General features: G+C 35.4%; 1 protein-coding gene across 1 annotated transcript in view; it reads left to right on the top strand.

The window, feature by feature from the left end:
* Positions 1-26942, top strand: part of UNC13C (unc-13 homolog C) — a 121906-nt gene that overhangs the window by 19249 nt on the left and 75715 nt on the right. The window contains exons 4-10 of the mRNA XM_066558584.1: positions 1436-1508; positions 2747-2752; positions 9030-9101; positions 13800-14019; positions 17023-17250; positions 19176-19317; positions 26024-26193. Coding sequence (XP_066414681.1) covers positions 1436-1508; positions 2747-2752; positions 9030-9101; positions 13800-14019; positions 17023-17250; positions 19176-19317; positions 26024-26193 — 911 coding nt within the window. The remainder of the gene's footprint in view (positions 1-1435; positions 1509-2746; positions 2753-9029; positions 9102-13799; positions 14020-17022; positions 17251-19175; positions 19318-26023; positions 26194-26942) is intronic.

The raw sequence follows: 26942 nt of genomic DNA, 5'->3' as shown, positions 1-26942 counted from the left end.
GGAGTTTAGTAAGAACCTCTATTTTAGTCATATTTTTATGTTATAGAGCAGAATAATAGATGGAAATCCTTTTACAGATATTGCCTCTATGTGAGCATAAGAATGCCTTATACACGATAAGTTTTATTTACTGCTGATGGAACTGCTCCTGAGTAGCAAAAAGCCCTGAGTTTATTTTTTGGTCTCTGTACATTTACTTTTCACAATCTCAGAAATGTTATTTTATTTCTATCACACTTTTGCTGGGTTTGTAAGTATGTCTGGAAGCTGCAATTTGGGTCTACTTTGATCTTTATGTTATTGAAAAAAATTCTAGTATCACAACCTGGCATGGGAAAATGATTGTGGGAAAATATAAAGGAATTGCATAAACAGACTATGAATTCTTTTCCCTTTCTTAGAGAATGGTGTGAGTGTATCAGAAGGAACCGAAAAATTCTTCACTGATTTTAGTTATATCTTTTTCACATAATAATTGGAACAGGTGTAAATAAACTTAGGGCTTTCAGATGAAGAACTCTTCGTAGTGAATGCAGTTTTTATATACACAGAGATAGAAATATAAGAACTGAAATGGTATCTGAGGCAGTGCCAACAAAGGACCTTGCAAAGAAACTTGTTAGGTCTTGAAAAATCTGATAACCTAGCTTCTCTGAGAATTTCCAAGTATCTGTAAATTAGAACTGACAAGGTATATGGAGATCTTCCAAAACCCTCTGTGGAAAAAGTTCAGGAAGATACCTGTGTTAATTGTTTGGAAGAGTCAGAGAGAATAAGGCAAATTTGTTATCCAGATCAATATGTATTCTTTTAAATTCTGTTGGTGTGTCAGCCTTTTATTCTTTGAAGTGACTCCAAGTTGCTCTTTGTTGTTGTTTCCAAGTTCTGTGTGAGATGTAACTGGGGTTTAATTGTGTGCTCAATTAAAAAGCTCAGACCAGGCAAGATTAAAATAATGATGGTCACCATGGAATTATTTTATAATGTGACAAGTTCTGCTTTCCACAGTTGCATGGAGTTATTTGAGATGTGATTATGTATTTAGCTGGATATTTTAAAATTTTGTATCAAGTTTAATACAACAATATTCATTGACATCAATGATGTTCAATATGTAATGTTGTCCTGCATCTCAACTACCAGATATACAAGAACTTATGATGGAAAGCTTCTCCTGTAATTTATAAATCAATGGTAAAAAGTTTTAGAAGGTATTAAGCAACCATTTAGCTTTAGCTACTCTGCTTTGGGTGAATGCCAGAAGAAAAAGCACCAAGAACACTCACACTGGTTTTTCAATTGGATCACATGCCTTTAGCTGAGAACTGCTAATTTTGATTTTTAACTGTAAATAGAAATACTATAGGCAGTTCTTAAGGATGTAGCCTTATAAGCTCCATGTTTTTATTTTCCTATTTGCCTTTTTATTTTTCAGTCGTGGATTGTATGGAATTGACAGCATGCCAGACCTACGAAGAAAGAAATCTTTTCCCATTGTTCGAGATGTGGTGAGTAACTTCTGAAACTGTTGATTCATTTGCCAGTTGTGCAGGTCTTTCTTGTAATTACTATTGTGCATCAGAATGACAGTTTGCAACAATTGTTTCATGGAAAAAAGGAGTCTTGAGAGAGTGGATTGAGGGCAGTAAAAGTCAATGAGGCAGTTGTTGTAATGTACTAGATAAGTCTGAACATCTCATTGGATATTTAGGTATTACTGGTGTAATCAAGTAATGTGCATTTCATGCAATAAAAAGCTACTCATTTTCACAAAGATGTTGTTGTTTGGGATATCGTTTCACTTGATATATTTTGATACTGAAAGAAATTCCTTTTAAAAAGCAGCCTTTTTCACTATTAATATTTTAAAGATTTATGTATACTTTAGGTACAAGGTGAGGTAATCAGGATTTCTAACAGTCATTGTAAACAAGAATAATTTAAGAAAAGAAATTTCAGTGGAAAAGAATGGCAGTTCCTTTGAGATTTACTCTGACTTCCAGTCTAAACAAGATTAAGAAGAGTCTCTCTGCCCCAAAGAATTTCAAGTGCTATTCACATTTCTCTTTTTCTGTAGCATAGAATGCATAATTCAATAAAATACATATTTAGTCTTTAATGATGGTGAGCTCCCAAACCAATTTCTCACTACAAAGAAGTGATTGGGTGTTAGGTTAAGTAAATGATTGCTATTATTGTCATTAAAAGATCAGGCTTTGTCTATTATTGCTCAATGTTTTCTCAGTTTCTGTGTTCAGTTACTCTGTGGTGATCTGCCACACTATCTGAGCAGTCAAAAAGAAAAAGCACAGCAACCATTTCAGAGTAGAATTCCTTCTGAAATTGATGAGAAATTACACTGCACAGCATAGTAGAGCCTGCATTCATTTAAACCATCTTTTTGACAGCACCTTCTTTGCTATTAGTTGTATTAACTAGTATAGTCTATTGTCCTGCTATGATTCTTTAATGCATGTTAAATGGCACTCTGCTTTGTTCTTAGTTGTTGGAAGTGCTTGCAGAAAGGTATAGCTCAGAATACATTAAGACATCAAAATAAATGTAAATGATCCTTTCTTATGCTTACTTATGACTGTTTCAGAAAAACAGAAATAATATTGTTAGAAATGAGTGCTAGACTCTCTTGATGCTGACTAAAATAAATATAATTTTTCTTTGTTGTGCAATGAATCTGACAAATTAATACTCTCTATAATTTCTTTCCTATCTTGTCTGGATTTTTAAGGCTATGGTAAGTACTTCTATATTTATAAGTGTTCTGAAATGATCATAGTAAATGTTACAGATTCCATTAATGTTGTGTTTTATTATGACTTTCTACTGGAAAGTTAAAATTATTTTATAACCAAGAATTTAATCATAGGGAAAGTGATGCCTTATGTGAATGTGTTCTCCTCTGCATCATGTATACCAAAATTGATGGAAGAAGTTTATGTTAAAAAGTTGTCAGTATATTCCAAATATCTTTCCTGATGATACAAGCACAAAGTTTAGGTCTCAAGCATGAAGCTTCCCCTGTGGTATTGGAAAGTCTTAGATACCTAGAGAAAGAGAAGTTCAAAGTGTTCCCTACTTTGAAATTCTCTTGTATCAATCAGTTTTAGTTTTTCTTATTTTCCTAGTCCCTCTGCACTTCCAGTTTCACTCCATTATTTTCATGCTTTCAGCATTGTGTCTCAATATAATGTTTATCAAAATTCTGTATGTTTTCTTAAGATAATATCTCTAACTCCCATTTGTTCTCATGAATTCACATTTTAAAAAATCCAATTTTCAACACAGAAGCATAGAATATGTTGAGGTGAAAAAGACCCACAAGGATTATCAGGCCCAACTCCTGGCCCTGCACAGGACCATCAGGCTGATACTGTGGCCACTGCCATGGGGAGCTGTTCTGGTACCCAACCACCCTCTGGAGGAAGAACCTTTCCCTGATACCCAACCTAAACCACCCCCCTGACACAACTTCAGGCCATTCCCTTGTGTCCTGTCACTGTCACCAGGGATCAGAAATCAGTGCCTACCCCTTCTCATTCCTTCACTGAACCTGCAGTGAGGTCTCCCCTCAATCTCATCCAGGCTGAACAGATCCAGTGCCTTCAGCTGCTCCTCACAGGGCTTCCCCTCCAGACCTCTCACCACCTTCACTGCCCTCCTTTGGATGCTCTCTTCCTCCTAAACCACTGAAAAGTTTTTGTATGCAATTGCATTGTGAGTCTCTGCTTATTTTAGATTCAGTCATTAGAGAGGATAAGGCAGTGAAAATCCACATGCAGGAACAGTTCTGTTTGCTGCAGTCATGGGTCATTATTAGACTTCTGGTAGAGCATATCTGGTACAGGAGAGAGAGAGAGTGCAAGGAGAAGTGATGGTTCAAGTGCAGTAACAATACAGAGAGCATGAACAGATCTGTTTACTGTGGAGCCAGGAAAAAGAGTCCAATGCACTTGCTGATGGAATTGCTATAACTTCTGCTTTTAAAAAAAGATATTATCTTTTGGATTCTTTAGAGCTTGAGTTGAGGTGAGAACCAGGGAGAGAAATAATAATTATAGTGGAGGTTAGAAGTTTATATCTCAGTGGCCAAATAGGTGTGGTGATCTGCCCAGCCACAACCAAAGGTAGCTCTATTTTACTGCCTTTGCTGCTGTTAATGCGTCATCATTTTGAATGTTATGAAGATTCTAGAAAATTCCCGTGTTTATTTGATTTAAATGTGATTTTATACTGTGTAATCACTGTAATCAGGCCAATTTCTTCTTTTGATCAATCAAGACTGTATTGCTCCCTAGCTTTATTATTTGATTATAAGAACATAAAAATAATTTGGGAATCTTTGCTGCTGTTGTAAAGCAGTCTGTCGAAGTGAACACACCAGATGAAACAACTGCTTGTTTCAGCTAAAATGATAATGCACTAAATTTTTTTTCTGTAAGTTTCTCCACAATCAAAACATTTATAGAGGCTGGAATTCAAATATGATAATTTAAGATTCATATAAAGAAGATACTCATTTAAATCGCATATGCCATATTATGTAGTTTTATATGTTGTCAGCTAAATACCTGGACTATTTTACATTAATTCTGCTATGAGTAGTCCATTAATTCTGCTATCAGTAGTCTTAACTCCTTTAATCATTGATAGGCAAATTCAGTTATATTCCTAATAAAAATATACATAAAATAGATAAATCATAACATAGTAAGTATTTGTATATTTGTAAGGGCTTTTTTAAGTCTACTAAATGTAAATCATAACAACATAATTATCTTTGAGGCTGGACAGATCATGCTTTTTTGTCTGTGCTCCAGATATGAAGAAAAAGCAGATGATGACAGTTATGTCCAGTAATGATTGTGTAGTGGAGCTGAATTGTCTTTTTTTCTAAATCTTCTTTCTGGGCTCAATGCTGCAGTTCTATTGAGTATTTCTGTATTAGACATCAATCTTTTTAACAGAAATATTGAGGGACAGGGCTAAGTAATTTCCCTCACTACCTTACTTCCTCTCCAGTTATTTTGTCTTCCTTCCTACCCCCTGTAGTTGCTCAAAAAGAAATAGTTCTGAAATTGTGCATATTTTAAATGCTGTAAACAGTGAAATTTTTGTCACGTTCACCTCTATTGGGTAACTTTTTTATATCACATAAAAAATAATATCACCATTTCTAAAGTGATGAAAAATGGTTTGTCTTCAATTTTTTTTCCTGCTGATAGCAGTGTGTAGATTTTTTTTAAAAGGAAAAAAGGAAATATGATGAAGAAAATTGAAACCCTCTATAAAACCAGAGCAATGAGGACTGCATGGCACAGCCAGCAGTCATGAACAGTTACATGAGCCTGACTGTTTGCTCCTCTGTGCTATTTCAGCTGTGCAAGGCACAGTTTGCCTATTTCATTGTGATAGAGGACTTCTTCTCTTTTTTTTTCCCCTCAACACAATTGATCACTTAACATGTAATTGTAGCTTGAATCTAATTTGCTTTTACTTACAGTTACCATTTTTCAATGTTTTTGCTGGAACGACTTCTAATTATATTAACTTCTTTATTTAAACTGCTACGGCAAATTTGGAGATAATAAATTCGACAGTGTAGATACAAGTTATTAGGTAGTCTAGAAGGTCTTGGGCATAAAGGAGATTAATTTATTTTAAATCCTGTATTAGAGAATTTCAAAACAAATGATAAATTAAATAGACAATGGTCTGCTTTATAATCTCTTATTGTTTGGGGGTTTTGCTATGATTTTGGTTGTGACAATTTTTTCATATATTCATAATTCAACAACACTTAAAGTCCTTATGCTCTGCAGCTCGAATTTTTACCTAAGGAAAGACATGAGGTAGTATCTGGACATCAGTTTGAGAGGGTACACAAGTATAAACTGCTGACAAGTTCTGTGTCCTCTTAAGGGAGAGGTGTGAAACACTGCAGGATCCTGTTGCTCTCCATATTCTTTTGATGCTCTGATGTTTTGGACTTGCTGGAACCTCCAGCTGATGAGCTGCACTTCCCTTTGTTTCTTGCTGCTGCTTGAAAACAGAGAGGCAATAGGGGAAGAAGTTTTCTTGTTATGTTCATAACCTGTCACCTTTTTTCCCATAGATAAATCTGGCAGCTTTTTCCCCTTTCTCTTTCCAAAATGCTCACTCCTCCTTGTTTTATTCCATACTTAAGATGCGACACTGCTAACACTGCTATGTGTTCAGTGCTTCATGCTGTTGAATTATCACCAGCTTCATTGTTTTAGAACAGAAGCATTGTATGAGCTTTCCCTTGTAGATGTAGTTTGTTCTGACAGTGATACATAAATGGAAATAATCCTTGTGGGGTTTTTTTTCACTAAAATCCCTGTAAATTTAATCCATATGACTTTTAAATTTACTGGTTTATCACAAATCCCTCTAGATATCACTTTCTTCCAACATGACAAACACTTTATTGAGAACAGCCTAATTATCTGTTTCCTATTAGGTTTTGTTATTTTATATAGGGCACTGTGCTATAATTTTAGACACATTTCTGATTAAGAAGAAAATAGTAAGACTCCATGATTCCAAGGGCACCCCTTAGGAGAACTGGGCTTGAAGGACACATGGCAGGGTCAAAATTGCTTCCCCATTTATTTTCTCACAGGAAATAGTATCTGTTTATTGACTTACAGGGATAGCATGAAACTGCAGTTCTGCTGGCTCATGTTCTTTGGTATTGCTGGAGGACAGAACACAGCAGCAGTCATTGCCCTATATTTGAGGTTAATGTTCTTATGCCCTTTGTCCTCCTGTCCTGACAAGTCGTTCACATTGCTCTATTGCTTGGAATGGCCAGGATTATGCTACTGAGTCCTAGAAGGGTCAAATCCTTTCCTAAGTGTAGGGGACATGAAAACTATAAAACTAGCATAGTGCAGGCAAGTAAATCGACATGGCTACTTGTCAAAACTTTGAGCAAAAACCTGTGCTTCAAGAGGGATCAAAAAGTTGATGCTCTTACAGTACACTGTTTTAAAACCCAGAACTCTACTGATAATGAAAGTTGTTTCTTTTCCTCTTAATGATATAAAAGCATTTTCACTTGCCATTTTTAACTTTGATATGTAGGTCTTGTAGTGTTGTGTTTGATACAAAAAATGTGAAAAAACAAAGCCTGAACACTAATCTGACAACCACTGAGGCTGTCAGTCTCACTGGCACATAACCATGGCATTTCCCACATTCATAGAATTAAAGGATGGTCACAGAGAAGTAAACAGGATTATTTACTTAATAATAAAAGAATGGAGAATCTGATAGCAAATTAATGGCATAGAGTTGGTAAATTGCTGAGTTTAAAAGAGAAAAAAAAGGGGAAGATTCTTTGTAATAGGAGATGAATCGAATACTACTAAGCCAAGGATGATTTCTTACCCTATAATTGGTTTCACAAGATTAATAATTCTGTGTCAGTCTGCAAGTTTAATTATCATCAAGAGAAACGTATTGAAAATTGAATTAGGGAAAGTGAACATTTAAAATTAAAATTGAACAATCTTATAAATAAATAAATAGAAATCCATTTTAAATATACCAGTGTTAAAATTATATAATTGGAAAAAATTGGAATTGTCTCTTCATCCAGAGACTAATGATGCAGTTCCTTTGCTGATGTAAGCCTAAATTGTTTCTGGCCCAGTATGCATTTCACAAAAATAAGAATGTCACATACAAAGTATCATTTGAACTTTTGCTGTAATAGTTCTGTAATTATGGACTACAGAGACCCCCTTCACAGTTAGGTGAAAATCTGTATCCTCACAACAAAGGCAACAACAGACTTGTGGTTAGTGGGTGGTATAATTGATCCACACACTGCTAGACTGTGAGGGCAGCAAAGCATGACAAAGCAGATAGTGGATGACAGAAGAACAGAGATAAGGCTCAAGTGTACAAACACACTTGGAATGATTTAGAATAAGAGAAAGGAGGAATGAAAACAAAACTCCAGGTGCAGTCCAGTAATATAACAGTGTTATGGTTGATATTGTGCACAGTGGAATAAATCTTACTTGTTTCTGTCAGGTCAAAAGGATTATTGATAGCAGAAGTGATGTTCAGATTTGAAATATTATTTGTAAAACACACAGAACTCATTCCCCGAGGGTCCTTTCTGATCATTTCACTCGCTAGTTAATTCTCAAGGACCCATTTAAATTTCTGCGGTATTGTAATAAGAAATATAAAATTTCTTTGTTAATTGTATATTAAAATTACTTATATTTCAGTCCCTTTGTATGTACCATGCTAGCTCAAAGGAGTTCATCTCTACAACCAAGTAAATTGTCTTCAGAAGCAGAAGTTTTCCATATACCAATAACATCATGTGGCCAAATGAGGATAGATTGACACAGAGTTCTGGTCTCTTTTCCTGTCTCAAATAACCAAAGTATTTCTCTGTATAGCTATCCATAGCATTGAATTAATATTTTCTTTAAGGAAAATAACACTTTAAGATTTCTTGAGGTCTTTTTATTTAAGTAGCATTTTATATACATACACACCATTTAAAAATGCTTAGTGAGTTACAAAAAATTATCCAGACTGACAACTTGAACCATAAGACTACTGTAAAATGATCTCCCATGTTGCTGCAGGCACAGTCAGCTTCCAAATTAGGGCAGGATGCCTATCCTTGTACCACATTAATTTGGTTGGCAAAGCAGAAAAACAGTGACAGCCTGTGGTTTAAAAAAACTGAGTCACAAACCTCTGAATTACAGGTTTTGTATTAGGAATGGCAATTCAGCTGGGCGCTGCTGAAAGAAACAGTAATGATGATGGGAAGTGTACTTCCATTCTGTACTGAAACCCTAAAAACTGTGAGCTGCAAACATTAACTAAAAGGTTTTGTATCTTCTACAGTTTTGTTTACATCCAGTAGTATAATCAAATAGTATTTGCCTTCCATTAGATACAACAGCTGCTGTTACTTGTATAATTGGTGACTCTTTTGCATTTGCCTTAAACAGACCCTTGCAGCTCGAAAATCTGGTATTTCCATGGCCATGCTCATCCGGACCTCCATAAACACTGAAGAAATGGTAAGTGTTTTCACTGACAGGATATTTAGGTAACAGATAAATTTTTGTTCAAAGATCTCTAAAAATTATTTCAGTGTTACACACTCCAAACTGGATGAAATGGAATGTATTCCATTTATTGTGTAGGAACTTTCAGGGAACTTGGGCAGAATTTGCTGCCTGATCCACAGTAGCAAGACCAGGTTTGCTTCTGCTGACTCACATCCATGGTGGTCAGAGGGGACTAACCAAGAAAACCTTTGATTTACAAAACAGCTATCTGGGGAAGCCTTTTGTTTTAAATTGTCCAACTGTACCATGTTTACCTGCAGTCTTTCATCATCTTTCTATCTTCATCACACTGTGAGTGCAATTATGATGACAGGGCTCTTCAAGATGAGTTTTTATGATCATTTTTCCCAGTCCTTGGGATAATACTTAATTTAAAAAAAAATAACTCATGCTAATAATATATGTGATTCTAGAAGAAATATTTAATTCATACAAGAAGTAGCCACAAGAGTCTTTTGAAAAAACATACTGTCATACCTAGTAAAATGCATGAGCTGTGGTTTTCCATTACTGATTTCACTTAGATTTGACAAAAGACATTTTTTTGAACAAAAACACAGTAGGTGCCATTTTCTTCAGGAATACTTAAAGTGTGACACAAGATTTATGTATGATCTAAGCAAAAGCAATAATTTGAGGGAATACAGGCCCATTTTGTGTTCCTCAAATTGCTAGTGCATACATAGCCTTCTAAAATACATCCTATTCTGAAGAAAAATGAAGAGTTGGATTTTTCTTCTGTTGTCAAGGTGCATAGCAGAAGAATGGGAGAACAGAAAATACTGACAGGTGTTCTGGGAACTGAAACATGTAGCACAAATATTGACATCATTCTAACCTGTTTATTGTGAACTTTCTGTGCTTATATGGTAATAATGAAGTCATGATTTGGTGGTGCTCAGGGATAGGTTGCTGAGGTAGAAAACAGATGGTGTATGAAATGTTCTTCAAGTAGGGGCAGTAGTTATTTTATTCTGCTATCTCAAAATAGCAGCAAAGGTTGATAGAATGGAGAACTATGGGATCTTAACTACTGAATTATGATTCAGGAGAAATGGAAAAGGAAAATTCATTTGAATGTATTTTTATACCTCTGTATTCTTTGTCCTCCATTTGAACCATGTCATTTGAAAAACTGTGTACCAGAAATAGTTGTTTCTTAAGCAATCTTGAAATAAAAATTTAAGTCCAAAGGCAGATAGCAAATGTAATTTAGACACATGAAAGTTCATTTGATGAGAAAATGTAAAAAGTTAATTCAGAGTAGAGGTGAATAAAAGAAGCCAGTCCTATGCCACCCTCACTACACATACCAAGGGCCAGGGAGTGCTCTTTCCCAGACAAGCAAAGGGTACAGCTAGTAAAGCCTCTTGCAGGATATTTAAAACAAGGGAAAGGCATTACTTTTCTACTTTCTAAGTAGCCAGCCAAACTTAATAACCTAGGGCATCATTACACTGGGTAGAGCAAGATTTGAAAACAAAAAGGACAGACATTTTCAGCCATAAAAGAATTTTCCAGATATTCTCCACAAAATGAAGATGTGAAATGCAGATCAAGAAATGGAGTCACCAATGAAATTTAAGGAAAAAACTTCCCCTTTGGGCAAGTTATTCCTCTGATTAGGGGTTTTCTAGTTTTTACCTTCTTCCGAGTTTTTTTCTGGAGGGAATATTAATGATTCTGGTGGGTGTGGGTTATTTGGCTGATTAAATTCAGTATGAAAATTCTTTGAACTAATGCCTTTATTAAAACTCAAGTGCCACCTACTCAAAAAATTACACCCTGAAGTTAAGGCTTTGAGCTTTGCCACCTGACACTGCTATCCTTTTGGTACAACACACTCATGACACACTGAGTTTGTGTTTTCTCAAGCACAGCCCCAAAGACATTTTAAACAGTGTAATACTTAGACATATGCTTTCAGTTGAGCACCCATTTAATTGCTTTGTTGAACAAAGACAGAGCTGCACACTTATGAAAATTATACATCAATGACATCATCAAGTATTTCAGGTAGAATATGACAGAAGTAAATTTCCCTTTAGAGGATAAGCAGATAACTAAATAATTCTCCTATATATGACTAGTGCTAAATGTTGCCAAACCAGTTATTAGTTATATACTTATATTGGAAGTTATTAGTGTCATGTTGTTATGCTCTGTAATTCACATAACAAAAACATTTAAACAGAGAAGAGTAATAGGAATGAAAGCCTCTAGACAGTAAGAGAAATAAAATTCTTCTTTGCAATTTGCTTTATTAACAACAGGGGAAAGAACATGTTCAGCAGCAAAACCAATCTACAAATTGTGTCTTTCAGCTGAAAACTTCATTTACCCTCAAAGGTTTATTTTAAGGCCTGTTGAGGGTATATTTCATTACTTACTGACATTTCAGAAAAATGTAAAAGTTACTGGAAAAGTTCTGAAAGTATTTATAATGTGAAAAATATTGAAGGTGAACAGGGTGAAAGGGCAGGATTTGTACTGAGGCTACATGAGCTCAGGAGTGGGAGAGTGTAATCAGTGGTTTCTGAGAAACACTATTCACTCAGCAAGCTGTATAAATTCACTTTAGGTTGTTTTAAAGTTTCCTTTCTGGTCCCTGTAACATGGAAGGCAAAAGTGGGGTAATATACAAAAATTAGTTCTCCAGAGTTAGGTGGTCATTACTATCACAGTTCTTAGGTTCTGCCAAATCAAACTGGTGCACACCTTTGCTTGCTTTCAGGGAAGTTATTAGGATAGGCTGAGAAGCACCCTGGAGGGCAATTCAGTATTTTTATTTTATTTAGTCTTTTCTGCTGTATCAGGTTTTTTTCTTACTTAGTTCTTCAGTGTTCTCAGTTGTGCTTAGATCAGATGTCCATGAAATGTCTCACCATATATCTTTGGCCAGGCTCCACAGGGTGGATATTGTTTTCAGCAGTAACTACTCGCTTCAGTAAGTGCTGTTGTAGCCTAAGCTACCTAATATTTGGGTTTATTATTTTTAGTGATCCTATGAATCAATGGCTACCCTATGGCTACATGGTACTGGTTTTCCTGTGGTAGCAAAATTCCTTTGATTGATGACTTTGTGCAACATTATGCAGATATGCACACAAAAAGAATATTTGACTTTTATCAGACAATCTATTATTAGCAGAATATCTAACAAGTTTGAGTAGAAATGCAGGTACATAAAACCAAGAATATGTCAGCATATTTTTAGACAGGTTAATATCTTCTATTTGGCATGCAGTTACCACAGCTGAATATGAAAGATAAGGGAGTGCTAACAAATGTTTAACTGAATAAGTTTGCCTTGCTTCCTATATTTTCAGAGCTGTGGCAGTGATGTTCAAAAAAAATAGACAAAGCACACAAATTGCAAAATCTTATTCCCTTGCCACAGCTTTATAGCCAGCATTAGAGCTACCTTCCATAATATCCACACCAGAGGAAGGCAAGGTAGGACAGGCAGACTTTCAGAAATATCCCACTGTGATATGTTTTGTAATACAGTTTCTTCTTTCTAAAATAAGAATATCATGATATTCTGATGATAGGATTATTATTTTATTCTAAAATCATAATATGGTGATATTTTTTGTAATACAGTTTCTTCCTTCTAAATGAAACAATTATTCCTTTATTAGGCAATCTAGAACTTCTAATACATTCATGGCAGTCACGTATGCATTTAGTGAACACCCACTCACTGAAAAAGGCACAAACAACCTAAGCTCGGTGCCAAGTGCTGCATATAGGCTGCTGAGCTCTTCTTATTCCCAATAAATTGCCTGGACCTAGAAGATCAGGGTGCCTGAAAAAAATCTCAAATAAACAAACCAGAGCATTGTGCCCATATAAGCCAAGGTCTTGTGTGCAAAACTACAGGGACTGCTTTGTTTTCATCTTATTAAGCACTAAGGAGCGGAGACTGAAGTTGTTACAATGCTAATCAGTAAATAGCCAATAACTGTTCTTGCAGTACAGCTAGTCATGGGTTTTAAGCCAAAACAGTCCAAGAAATGGGTTTGGATTTTTGAGAGTATGGATCATTCTTGTCTATAGTAAAAAGCAAGTTGATGCATAAAAATGAAACAGTAAGTATGCTATTATAGGAATACAGATAAAATGGAACCCTACAATTGGCTTGCTTTTATTTGATGAGGTTATATAGACACTTGGTATTAGAGGATAGTGTTGTATATAATCAAAAGGCATTTTGTGCAATATGTCTAAGTCCCTATAGGAAGTATTTAAATTTTCAGAATTAATGTTAGGTAGCTACTTAATATGCCCAAATGAATGTAATGCTGCTTTTTTTTTTAAATTTCTGCCTCAAAATATAAAAATATATTTATATAAGACTTTGTGTTAATTGAATAACTTTATTCCAACTTAACTCTGTTGTTTGTGTAATCAGAGAAAACAGTCAAGCAGAGTTCTTTTCAAAGTGTAAAGCAAAATGAGTAAATGAGTAAATGCATGAGTAAATGTAATGAGTAAATGTAAAATGAGTATTTTACAAATTATTTTATACTTCTATGTATATTCTGATATTTTCTAACATTTTGGGTGTAAATAGCATATAGTTTGAAACGGTTCTCTTGTGATATACAATACACCTGAAATACTTCTTTTCTTACCCAACAGAAAATCCATGTCTTCAAGAAGACCCTGCAAGCTTTGATCTATCCAATATCATCAACTACACCTCATAACTTTGAAATCTGGACAGCTACAACTCCCACATACTGTTACGAATGTGAAGGCCTCCTTTGGGGCATAGCCAGACAAGGCATGAGATGCACAGAATGTGGTGTCAAATGCCATGAGAAGTGCCAAGACCTCCTAAATGCTGACTGTTTGCAGAGTGAGTATTTCATTATAGCTGAAGAGTATTAATTCACACCTTTTGATTTTATGTGTATGCTCAGCAATATCTTGAAATGAGGGACCAGATCACCCAAAATCAGTGAAGGTGTGTTAATGCTCCTCAGTTGAGAAGTTAGCCAGAAGCTTTAGAGAAAACCTACTGTTAGAAAACCTACTCATTTTGCTTTTGTCCTTGAAATCTGTCAAATGTTGCTGGGCTTTTACAAAATAATGCTTGCTAACATCAGTGAATTATTTACTTGCCACTGTCTATGGCAATATCTGGAGCAATTTATTACTTGGCATAGACCCTCTCTGTTTTACTCAAAACACAAAAAATGTCAAAGGAAATATTTTTAAATTATTCCTGCTACTTACTGTAGTCATATTGATGTGCTATAAAGTAGTCAAAAATATGAAACAGTAAGTAGGATCTTGTCCCTTCAAAATACTAAATACTGTATGTGTAAGGGGAAAAAATTTAGTCAGTAAACCATTTGGCACTAGAATTAAAGCAGAGCAAGCAAAAAGCTCAGCTTGGCTCCAGCCACCACACATTGTTCTGTGAAAATATATCAGGTGTATTGAAATGATTTTTAAATTACAACATAATTATTATATAAGATTCTAAGCAATAGAAAATCAAGACCTGGAAGTTTTCTGATTTGGAGTGGAATGGGCTTCCATACTCTGGAGTTATTCAACACTGTTCACTGTTGATATGTTCCAGAGCTTCTACAGGTTGGAAAACTACATAGATATTTCACTCAGTTCTTCCTTCTTTTCACTATATTCTCTGTGTGAGGAGCTGTCATGCAGGATGAATGCTCAAGGTTTGCACTGCTCCAGAATCAATTAAAATTTCCCAGAGCAACTGATCCCATGGACAATAAATCAGTGATCAATGTCTAAATCAAACTTCCTAACTGTGCTTAATTGTGATTCTGCACTGTGGTTGAAACTGGGCTGCTGTCCCCTGGCCCATATCACCAGCCCAAACAACTGAGTCTTAAAAGAACAAAACCTCTAGAAGGCAAATTGCAGATAAAATATTTAACAAGCCTAAGGGATCCCACTCTTCTCATTAGTATGCAAATGTTTCTGAGCATCCTGTCATATTTTTTGCAACAGATTAATTGTTCAGCATTTATAGTATACTACTTTGAAAATTTCATGTTTCTTGTTTTCCATTGAAAAAATGAATTGACCAATTGGTTAAATCTCTGTTTCTGAGAAAGCTGATGCTAACAGTGTCATAAAGTGAAATGTAGTTATTTTTATCATAGTCATTCTTTTGCCCACCTTGTAATCAGTAGGATGTATTCACCTTCAAACTTCTGTGTTTTGTTTTTTTAATATATAATCATTGCTAATGTAGGCTGTAGAAATTAATTCACATCTCAAGATCTTTGAGGTCAATATATAAACTTGTTCTCAATTAGATTTAGAAAAAAAACAGTAGCACTTTCATTAGCTCTCTCATCTTCAATAAGATATCCTTTCTAGTACTAGGTGCAATATTAAATTAGAATTGATTTCAATCATGTTGAGTTTGTATCAGTCCCTAGGGTGAAAGGAGCTTGTTAACTTCCTGTACAATGTAAGTTACACTATTGTCTTAATTAGTTTGATCAATACTGCATGAAAAGAGTTGTTGATAGACAGCAGTAGAGGTTGTTAGCAATAGGGGACGTAAAACTAGTTGCAATAAATGAGTATAAAGAGAAAGATATTTACTTAAAGGAAGTTGTGTTTTAACACATATTTCAGTATTATCTGTACTGTCTCAAAAATCAACAAGGTTTCTAACAGGAATATGTTATTGCCATTCAGATTGTGCCCAGGGTTTTTCATTCAGTTAGGTTGTTACATTTCTACTTTTTAAGGAAGGGTAGAAAATAAGAGAAAATGAAAAAAAGTTCCCTCCTGCATCTTCTACGAATGACCTGTCATGTTTTCCAGACAGCTCAGCAATCATCTCATAATAAAATCCCTAGAGAATTTTTAACTGGTGTTTTGTTTTATGGTAGCACATAATTCTATTTCTACTAATTCCTAATTTTTCAGTCTGGATAATCTTTAATTGCTAGAATTTTGGTCTTCTATATTCAAAAAGATTAGGTACTCTGACCAAGAGATTTTCAAGATTTCTCAAGATTTAGCAGCCACGGAAAACTCCTTAAAGAAGCCATATAATTCAGCCTTTTGGCAGTCTGAGATCACTGGTATCTGGTATTTCAACCCACACTTTTCCAATATTATAACATTATGCCTTCCCACTCTACATCTCTCTATAGATATAGATACCAGTTGCCCTCCAATGTGCTAAGAAACCTTCTGACACATTGAAAACTGAAAAAACAAAGCATGTAATATTTGGTTTGTAAGACTTCACTGAAATCTTATGCTGCAAGATGAACCTTTCCAGTTCTATTTCTTTAGCCATTGCAAGCTGAATGCCTCAAAAAAAACTTCTTCAAAAGAAGGATAATATCCCTTGATCTCTTCTACCATCCTCATATAATTACTGAACTTATCAGTAATGACCATTTTATTGGAGAGGGGAACCTTTCTGTTCCATACCTGTGATAAATTATTTTCTTGGGTAGGCTCTCCTTTCCAAAAAGTCTCTGAGTTTAATACCACAGGTGTGGTTCTAATGATCAAGTTTTGAGATCACAAAACTTGTGCTTTCTGCTCAGTACACAGATGTTTCCACAGTAGTGATTGGCGCTGAATAGTACTGGTTTAATAAATAATTTTATGTATAACACATAACACTGATGGAAGATGACTATTAACCCCTCATGTTAAAATAAATCAACTGATAATTTTATATATCACAAAGAATATATATATATATATATATATGAGGTATTATTCAGGTGAAAGGAAGATCTCCTTCAGGTACTGCCGTACCAAGAGTTAACTGGAGACCTTAGAGAGGAAAAAGAACAAAGTTAATTTTCAATAACAATGGTGACCTTTTCTCTCATTTCAGGAGCAGCTGAGAAAAGTTCCAAACATGGTGCAGAAGACAAAACACAGAATATTATTAGCGCTATGAAGGAAAGAATGAAGATTAGAGAGAAAAATAGACCAGAGGTGTTTGAAGTGATCCAGGAAATGTTTAATATTTCTAAAGAAGATTTTGCACAATATACAAAAGCAGCAAAACAAAGTGTTTTGGATGGAACATCCAAATGGTCAGCAAAAATAACAATCACAGGTAATTTTCTTCTGTTCTAAGAGTTCTTTCTTTCATATTCCCCTGATTGAGGAGCAAGATTTTTTATAAGTAGAGCTGGACTGTGTGTTCAATTGCATACTTGGTGCATATAAAAACAGTGGAATTTATAGGATGCCAACTGCACGAGTTGAGTTTTAGGTTGCCAAAACCACTTTATATTCTATTGTTATAGGAAGGAAGACAAGTAAAAATAATGTATCTCCTCTACCTCCTACCAATATCTTCTGTGATAAGGATGAGATTTTTGCCATCAAGTACAAGAGTTTAAGTTCACCAAAAAAAAGGCTTTGCGTGATTAAAAAAACATTTGAGCTTGCAATTCCAGATCCCATTGGTTTTGAAACTTATTATCCATTCACGTTGCTTGACTAAGGGTGTGTTCCATTTTAGAGATGCTGATGTTGCATAATTCTGTTCACTCCAGACATATTCCAGATGGCTTCCAATTGCATTAGCCTGGTTGCTCATGAAGATTCCAGGTCCTCTGACTTTGACATTTCAGTTTTTGAGCTAAAACCTCAGCATAAATGGAGGCTATTCTGAAGGTTGAGAGGTGGTGCATGAAACTCAAAAGAATAATTGTGGAATTTTGGGACTGTCACCAAGCACTAAGGACATATTTAATTCATATGTTTACTTTTAGTTCTACCTCTAAAGGATACTGAAGGCTGTCTAGTGTTCAGGGCACTATGTACATACAATTTAATTCTTGAAGACTTTTGCTAGGCTATCCCCTCATTCTACTGCATAAATAGGAGAGGGATACTTCCTTGCCTTCTAAAAATTTCCCTGTGGATTTAGAGTGAATGGGGAAGACAAAATATGCTATTTTATTCCTAAGAGTGTTTTCAGAAATTGGATGTTTTAAAGAATAGCAGAATTTTACTTCTTTCACTGAAGTCAGCACATATGACTGAACCCACACCGAGACCTGATCTGCTGAGCAAGGTGCCATTTTTAGGTAATCATTTTTCTGAGCACACCAAGGGAGCTTCATTATCCAAGGTGATTGACATTAGAGAACGTTAACTCAATGTTACCACTGAGATGATTTAAAAAATGTGTGCAAAATAACAAAGCCAACTGCTGCTGAATGGTAAGAGCAAGAGCAAGTGTTTTAGCTGCAGTTCTCTGGTTTGGTAGGCTGCTCTTTGAGAGTTCTGCTTTCTCCTGAGATTTCCAGTTTTATGAATTATGATGGAAAATCAAATTGTATGTATTTATTTTTGCTACTAAATTCATATCTATTAACTATACACCCACACTAACTGTCAGAAAGGATAGCAAATACATAAACAGTTGATGATAATTGATCTGAACTGTCACCTTCTCTGTGATAGCATAGAAAGTATTCTAAAAGTCATAGTTCATCTCTTAAGAAAACAGATGGCAGCAATGTCCCTCATGGTTAGTTCCATAAGCCACAGGGAACTGTGGAATATATATTTTTTATATTATTGGAGGTTTTACTTTGGGAATGTTAGTTTGGATCTTGGGAGAAATTTTGGAAATTTTTATTTATTTATTTAGTGGGGGCAGGAAACTTTAGGAATCTATCAGACTCAAGACAAGTTACGCAACATTATATTCCTTGCCATTTTGACTAAAGCAATGTTTGAGAAAAGTATTTGAATTATGTGTGAAAAGTATTTGTTTTGTGCTCAAAGTAGTGAATCTTTATTACTCTATTAAACTATATTTTTAAATATGACACAGTCCAGAAGGGTAATTAGACAAACCTTGTCAGTCTCCAGAGTTACAGACATTGGGAAAATAGTCCAGAAACCTTTTCTTCAGGATCCCTCATTGTGAGGCCTTTGTTTCCTGTTGCTGTTGTCATTCTCATTTACTTCTTGGCAATAAAGGCTATGAGGTCTAAAGCACATTTCTCTCCTTTGTTGCAGTTCTTTGTGCTCAGGGCTTACAGGCTAAGGACAAAACTGGTTCAAGTGACCCATATGTTACTGTGCAAGTTGGCAAAAACAAGCGAAGAACAAAAACTATTTTTGGGAATTTGAATCCAGTATGGGATGAAAAATTCTACTTGTAAGTAGAGAAGATGCTGTTGCTATTGCTTTTTTTAATCTATATTTAGATAATATAAGTCTACCAAGTGAAATGTTGGCTTAATTTGAAAACATGTTTTGTCTGCACTATACATATTTATAGCATTATGAAATTAGCGAGTTCTGAATGGAGAGAGCATCAAAATTTATTGTGTCTTTATCTTAGAGTGATCATGCAGCTTATAATTAAGTCTTTTTTGGGATCTGTTGGTGATGTCTAATTATTCTAGTCTTTAAAGGAACTTAAGTAACAGTTTTCATACTTCAACCTTACATACCAAGTATTGTCCTTAGAAATGCTTTCCTATATGCCAGATACTGACCATGCAAGGTGAATGTGTTTTTATTTGACACTGTGATTCTCTGAGGTGTAGCTGGGGAATTTGGCAGTAACTGTTGTGCTCCAGGCTCAGGGTTGGTGTGTTTGTATTGTCCATACTTTTAGAGAGTGTTGTCTGAGTCAAATATGGAGAGTACCATATGATGGTATTGTTTAGTTTATTGTCATATTTCTTTCCTCCTATGAAGAGGGAAGGAGTTGTCACTATTCCTATCTGCATAAACTGTGCAGTTTCTGTGAGGGTTCAGGCATTTGAAATAGTGCCCTGCTTTCTTTGAGAAGGTGCAATGTCAAAACATGACAGGTTAACTTCTTACAGTCTGGTACTTCCCTGGTTTTTGGCCAAAATCTGCTACTTTATTTAGGAGGAGATTATTGTTTCAGTGGAGTGTAAAAGAGTTTTGGTCCAAGATGCTGCTTCTATTTGTCTGGAAAAGGAACTAGAGAATGCCAGCTGAATTAAACAGTGTATGCCATTCTTTCACAGATTCAAACACTTGTTTAGAAATGAATAGGTACTTCAGAGAAAAGAGACACCTAGAAACTTTTTACAAGCTTCTTCTATCCAGAAATCATTTTCTTTTTGAGTTAACTGTGTTACTGTGGTAACAGTTGAAGTGTCATACCTCACTGAATGGCTTTGAGTGTCCAAAAGCAGGACATAATTACTTTCCGGCATTTTAATTGTAGGAATTGTGTAATGTCAAAACTTGGATGAGCAATTCAGAAAATTTCACGGAAAGTTTGTTGAATGTAGTTTCTCAAAGATGTGAGCCAGGCTACAATAAAAGCCCTCGAAACTTGCAAATATTTAATTTTTTTCCCCAGCACTAAGTATTATTATCATCTGCTGCCCTAGGAATAATATTTAGACCCCCCTCTCAAACTTTACTCCAGCATGTACCTCCTGAGCAACTGCTTTGCACTGAATACGTTTTCCAACATTTTTACAGCACATGTGTTTTCTGAAATAATCTCCCTGACTTACTTAATGCTTTAGATTTCAGCTGAAAGTATATGAGAATTTCTAAATTGTATTAAATAAACTATAAACGTTTAACCAGAAGATTAAATCTAAAGTAAATCAATATAACTATTTAATTGACTCAGGAAGTGTTATTTAAATTAGGCTGTATTAGTGGCAGTTGATATTTAAATCCTGTTGAAAATCCAACATTAACCATCACTATAACTTTTAAATTATAAATTTAGAAATAAGATGTCGCAAAAATCTTACAATCTTATGCATACTTATCATACCAAAACATGTTTTCAAGTCCTCCCATCTGTTCCAAAATAAGGACTTGGAAAAAACATTGACTCCCCACTGTGCATTTGCTCTGTCATAGCACACGGAGTGAGCGCAGTGTTCCTGTTCTTAGAACCACACGTGACCCAGATATGATTGCATGGTAACAGTGAGAAAATGTTTCTGACAAAATGCAGTCTGACCCCCTGCTAAATGACCATGGGACACTGGCATAGGTTTGAACAGGGGACCTCATAAAGGATAACTAAAATAGAGCTTTGTGGTGCACAAGGTAGAGAAGTAAATAGGCCAGCAGATGTTCATTTAATGAATGTAACATAGGTGCTAAGGGCTTTGATCCTTTCTCCTGGCATTATTAGAAATGAGATAACAGAGAAGTTTGAGGGCTTTTTCAATGACACATCAGTGATAGGAGAGTTTCTTTCAATGCCAGAGCAGAGTCCTGCAGCTGTCACCTTCTCTTTGTGGTTGAGTGTGGCATCTGATACAGAAAAAGAGACTGCATTTTCTTTTTTTTTTTTTTAATTACAGGAAGATATATTTGGCTGTAAAGTTTTCAGCTTTGTAGAAACCTTTTTATTGATACACTATAATAAAAGTCTACTCTCATTCTTTTCTTGACTATTTTCAACAGTTGGTTGCTGACATACAGAAACAGGTTTTTCTGACAGTGTTGTCTAGGCTAGCACACATCTCCAAATTGCCCTGCTGACTTTGCAGGTACCACATTTCTTCTGACCATTCATAAATACCTCAGATACAATTTTATAATGTAGACATCTTTCACATAACTGGATGATTATTTTACATTATTTATTTTTCCTATTTTGGCTGTCACTAAGACAGCGTAAGGGCTCTAATAAATATCTTCATAGGATTTATATTGCTACCTTCAGTGGATGAAGACATTTGCTCAAACTGATTTCAGTCATCCAGCTGTAGATGTTCTTTCTTTAGAGTTACTTTAAAGCATGGCACTCACACAATATTTAATCAGAAATAAATTACTAGTGGATTCATTTTAAGCAATATTTACTGTCAGTGGCCAAAGTCCCTTTCAAATGTTATTTTGTGCATTCTTGATCAGCTGGACTGACTTTTAAAAAATATTATCTTCACTGTACCTGAAGATAACATGGTTGGTTAACTGCCTAAATGATGCTCCAGTTTCCAGTGCTATTTAAGCACAGTTGTGCCAGAATTGTTGAAATAGCTCAAGGATTGCCTCCTAGGCAAGAGTATATAACAAAGACTTGTATTACATAGAACTAATTGAGTAATAAAACCTACACATTAGTTTACTATATTCATCCATCCCAAAAGTTCTTCAATAATCAGCCTGAGACATTCTGCTAATTAAAATAACTGTATCTCACAGCCTCAGCCCAAATCAAGAGAGCAGAACACCTCTAAGAAGCAATTCCAATGATAAATCGTTTGTTCAGTGATTATATTTTTCAGGTTTAGAGTACAGCATGCATGGTCTGAGTCTTTTTTTCCAACTGCTGTCAATCCAGATTAATTATACAATTCTCTTTTTGTTATGATAGAGTAAAATAATGCAAGAAAAAACATAATTAGTCTCATTCTACTTTATCAGAAAGCATGGCCCATGTCAACACTGCTAAAGAATTGGGACTGTCCAGACTAGAGAAGAGACAAGTAGTGGAGGTAAGGATGTCTTTAAACACATCCTTTCTCCTGCAAAGAGGAATGGAATAATCTATTTTCCATGCTTACTGTTACAGTAGAACAAGAATAATAGAACAAGTAATAGTATAGTAGAACAAGTAATAGCCACAAATTACATTTAGAGACTTTTAAATCAGACTTCAAAAAAATTTTGCCAACAGTTGGGCTAATGAAATTCTGGGAGACATATCCTGAGGGACCATGGAACTGTCTCTGAATACCTAAGAACAAAGTGGACATAGCAGTGGTGTGGATCTGGTCCTGGATTGCAGTAATGGCAATAGTACTAATAATAAACATGAGGGTAATAATAGCAATAAGTGGCTTTCTGAACTTACTGAGGGTAGCACAGTATCACTTAGTTGTCATTTTAACACTGGGTGCAGATCTCTCAGGGGATATGTACAATAAGATCATGCCAGTGCATCTAATATTAAATTTACATTGGGGTACTGTTGTAAAGATACTTTTTTATTCCAGTTTTATTACTCTAACCATTAGAATAAGCTGGAATTCTGTGAGGATTATTTCATGTCTGTGTGGCATTCTGGAAATGCAGAAGTAATGTAGTGTCACCAGCTTGTTGGTAAATTATTAAAACTGTCTCTTCTGTCTTGCATCTCTGAATAGACTACAAATTCTCTAGTTTTCAGAAGCATCAGTACCCTCAATTCTCTGTGTGCTAGAGAACAATTCATTTCTCATCTTCCTCTATCACACTTCTGTGAATGCTTTTACTGAGCACATAAAGCAGAGTGCTTAGAAGAGGAACACTGAAACAAGCATATGTTGTCTAGCCTTTAATTCCCTGGGTTGATTTTCCTGGAGTAAACAGAAGTAGGAATTCCACGCAGAGCTTCTGGACAGATGTTAGCAGTGACTAAAGCAGAACATGCATGTCATTCCAGAGGGCTGTTTCTGATTCTGGGCAGGTGAGCAGGATCATTCAGAGACAGCTCTGGAACTTTAGCAGTAACTCCCTGCAGTCACACTGCCACAGGGCAGGCCAGGAGGAAATATTTGCTCATCCACTCTTCAGTTTTTAAATACAAATTCATGCTATTTTTGTGGTCCTGAAGAGGAGCATTACAAAAGTGACAGAGCTGACTCTGTGCTAAAGTTTTGACACAAAGATGAGCATGAGTTAACACATTGGTTGGGCCTGGTCTCACCACGTTTCACTAACCTAAGATTAAAGGAGAAAAGGATGCTGAGGACAACAGAGGAGATCAGGGAATCCTGACCATCTGAATAAATATTTCTTTAACAAATAAGTGTATATCAGAGGGAAATTTATGTTGTCTCAGAAGAATAGAAATATGATGTTTGTGCTGAAGTACACAATGACTTTTTATATGCAGCATCTGTCAGAGAATCAAAGCAGGAATAAGATTCTGTTAAAAGCACAGGTATGGTGATGAGGGTCACAGAAATACCTCACCAGTAACAGATCTCCCTATGTCACTGTAGAAATCCCCTGTCAATTATTTCTGTTGGGTGAAAGCTAAATGCAATGCTGGACTTTAGCAATGTTAAGTAATAACTTAGAGCTACATTTTAGGAGAATTAAATAGCCTAGTTTCTTAAGGCAGCAATGCTTATTTGGTTCACCTCTATCTTCTTATATTTTGTATGTTCTTGCCAATAGCCTTTGAATTTTGTGATCAGTCAGAGAAATTTCCCATATTGCCAAATAGTGTGTCTGTAATGTTCTATGAAAATATGTGGTTAGAGAGAGATGAGATACTAACTGTCCTCAGTATGAGCTCATCCCATAACAGATACCAGGAGTTCACATAAAGGGGTAATTTATGAAAACCCCAGCTATGGGAGAAGATTCAGTCAGGTGATTGTAGTTGGTTGGATGTCAGGGAAGCCAGTAATAAGACAAAAGGAAACTGCACTCTATTAGTTTTGCTAATCACAGAACAATGTGCATTTTAATTACCAGAATTATCTGCAAAGTTAAAATCTGGAATACAGACAGACACAAGGATTTCTGTGATACTGAATGATGTCACAGTATGGCAGAATAAAAGCTGTGCATGCCAGTTTTAGTGTCTGATTGGCCTTGACAATAATAATTCCATTTACAGCACTTTATACTTCCAAAGCCCATTACCACCACTAATTAATTCTTAGAATACCCCTGAGGGGTTCTGCTTGGAAGATAAGTTGGAGTATTACTGTTTTAACACTGGAAACAGAGACAGATCACTAAGTAATGATAGTGCTTGGAATAGAATTTGAGTAAAAACTCTTAATCAACTGTGAAAGTAATGCCCTGCTGAAGATGAAAATTAACAGCTATGCTTCAAAGTATTTAAAGATAAACAAAGGTATGTAATATAAAAAATACTTCTGTAGCACTAGTGAATGATTAAAAAAAATACTTCATATGGATGCATGGGTATGGTATGGATTTATTTAACTGATGCCAGCTCTGTACTAGTCAAACTTCAGCAGAAAGTTTTTCACTAACCCAAACCTCTGCAGTCAGTGTTGGGATATCCCAATCAAGTCATCAAAAGCCATCACCAACAAATAGTAAACAGTCCTGTGCCTTATGGGAATAAGTATTAATAGAGTTTATTTTCCATTTCTGTGCAAATAAATGCAGGGTGCAGCTGGGAGTAAAAATGTTTTTCCTCTGTGTACTCTGTAGATTGAAAGTGAAGCCACCTCATTCCCTCTCACATCCAGAACTTTCTCAAATCCGCTCAACCCAGAAGGTGTTAGTAAGCCACTTAAATTTACAAGAAATTTTTTAGAACATGGCATGGTCCCTACTCTTTCTCCTTACCAGTTAATGGAGGTCTTGAAGAACATTAATGGATCTTTTTTAAAAAGCAGCTACTTATTTTCCTGGGTTTTTCTGATTGCCTTTCTTTCCTTGTTGGGATGTTGGTGCATACTTTTTGGTTTTTAACAAAAGCTTCCTGACACACACTGGAATTACTCTTTAATTTTTTTCTTGCTTTTTGTATTACTCCAGAGTACTACTTGGCATTCCTAAACAAATAAACCTGACCTAACTATATCTTTCCTAAGATACTCATTACATAATAGCATAAAGTATGAATTTCAAATTTAAAAAAAATTTATGACCAGTTATTGACATTCTTAAATACAATCTTTATGTATATATAACTCAATCAATTTATTCTCTTTATATGTAATAATTCTCATACATAGAGAAAATTTTTTGTCTCTGGCCATCTGGGTTGGCCTTTTTTTCCTGTTGATATTGCAGATTGTTTGTGCTTTGACATTTGGTGCAGTTAAGCAAGTGTGTGGAGATTGAGTTTAATGAATTAGACAGCAGTACAGAGTAATATAGTTTATATATCACTCACATTTTGTGTTTTGTTTTTGTTTTTCCAGTGAATGTCATAACTCTACAGATAGAATAAAAGTAAGAGTATGGGATGAAGATGATGATATCAAATCTAGAGTAAAACAGCATTTCAAAAAGGAATCAGATGATTTCCTTGGGCAAACAATCATTGAAGTAAGAACACTGAGTGGAGAAATGGATGTATGGTATAATTTAGGTATGATTCTTACTGATTTTTTAAAACAAATTTAGGTAGAGTATTACTGTCTTTAACTTTGTGACTTCAAAATTTGTAGCTTTGGTACCAATGTATGACTTTTAAAATATTAAATATAACAGGTTGATTTGAAAATGAAAGATAGAACCCACACTGCCCCATCCCACTGTGCCACTGACAGGGAGGGGGTAGAGAAAATCAGGAATCAAGTAAACCTGTGAAGAAGGGATAGGTGAAGGGAAGGTGTGTTTTAAGATCTGGGTTTATTTTTCATTATCCTCCTCTGATTTCACTGGTAACAAATTGATTTTTTCCCAAGTTGAATCTGGTTTTGGCCATGGAAGTAACTGGTGAGTGATCTGTTCCCCATCCTTATCTCGACCCATGGGGCTTTCATTAGATTTTCTGTGCCCTGTCCAGCAGAGGAAGGGAGGTGATGGAGCAGCCTTGGTGGGCACCGATCAGAATCAACCCATCACACTCAGAGTAGTCCAGCTTGTTGGTAAAGTCTTCATAATTAAAGGAAAATAATAATATTTAGTACAGATGTCAGGTAGAAAATTACAGTAATTTCAGTTGAGAAGGGGAAAGTAGTAAATAAATAGCTGTGTAGCCTTGCTTGAATGAGGGAGATAAAATAAGAGATTCTTTACTTCATAGTTAGATATTCCATTTTGTGGCCTGAATCATGTGTGAGGTATTAAAAGACATTCTTGTTTTCAACAGCAGGACTCCCTAGCTTTAAAAGA

The sequence above is a fragment of the Molothrus aeneus genome, chromosome 13 (genome assembly GCF_037042795.1).
Source record: "Molothrus aeneus isolate 106 chromosome 13, BPBGC_Maene_1.0, whole genome shotgun sequence".
NCBI classification, from domain to species: Eukaryota; Metazoa; Chordata; class Aves; order Passeriformes; family Icteridae; genus Molothrus; species Molothrus aeneus.
Note: the sequence above shows the minus strand (reverse complement) of the source record. Positions and strands in the feature narration are given on the sequence as shown.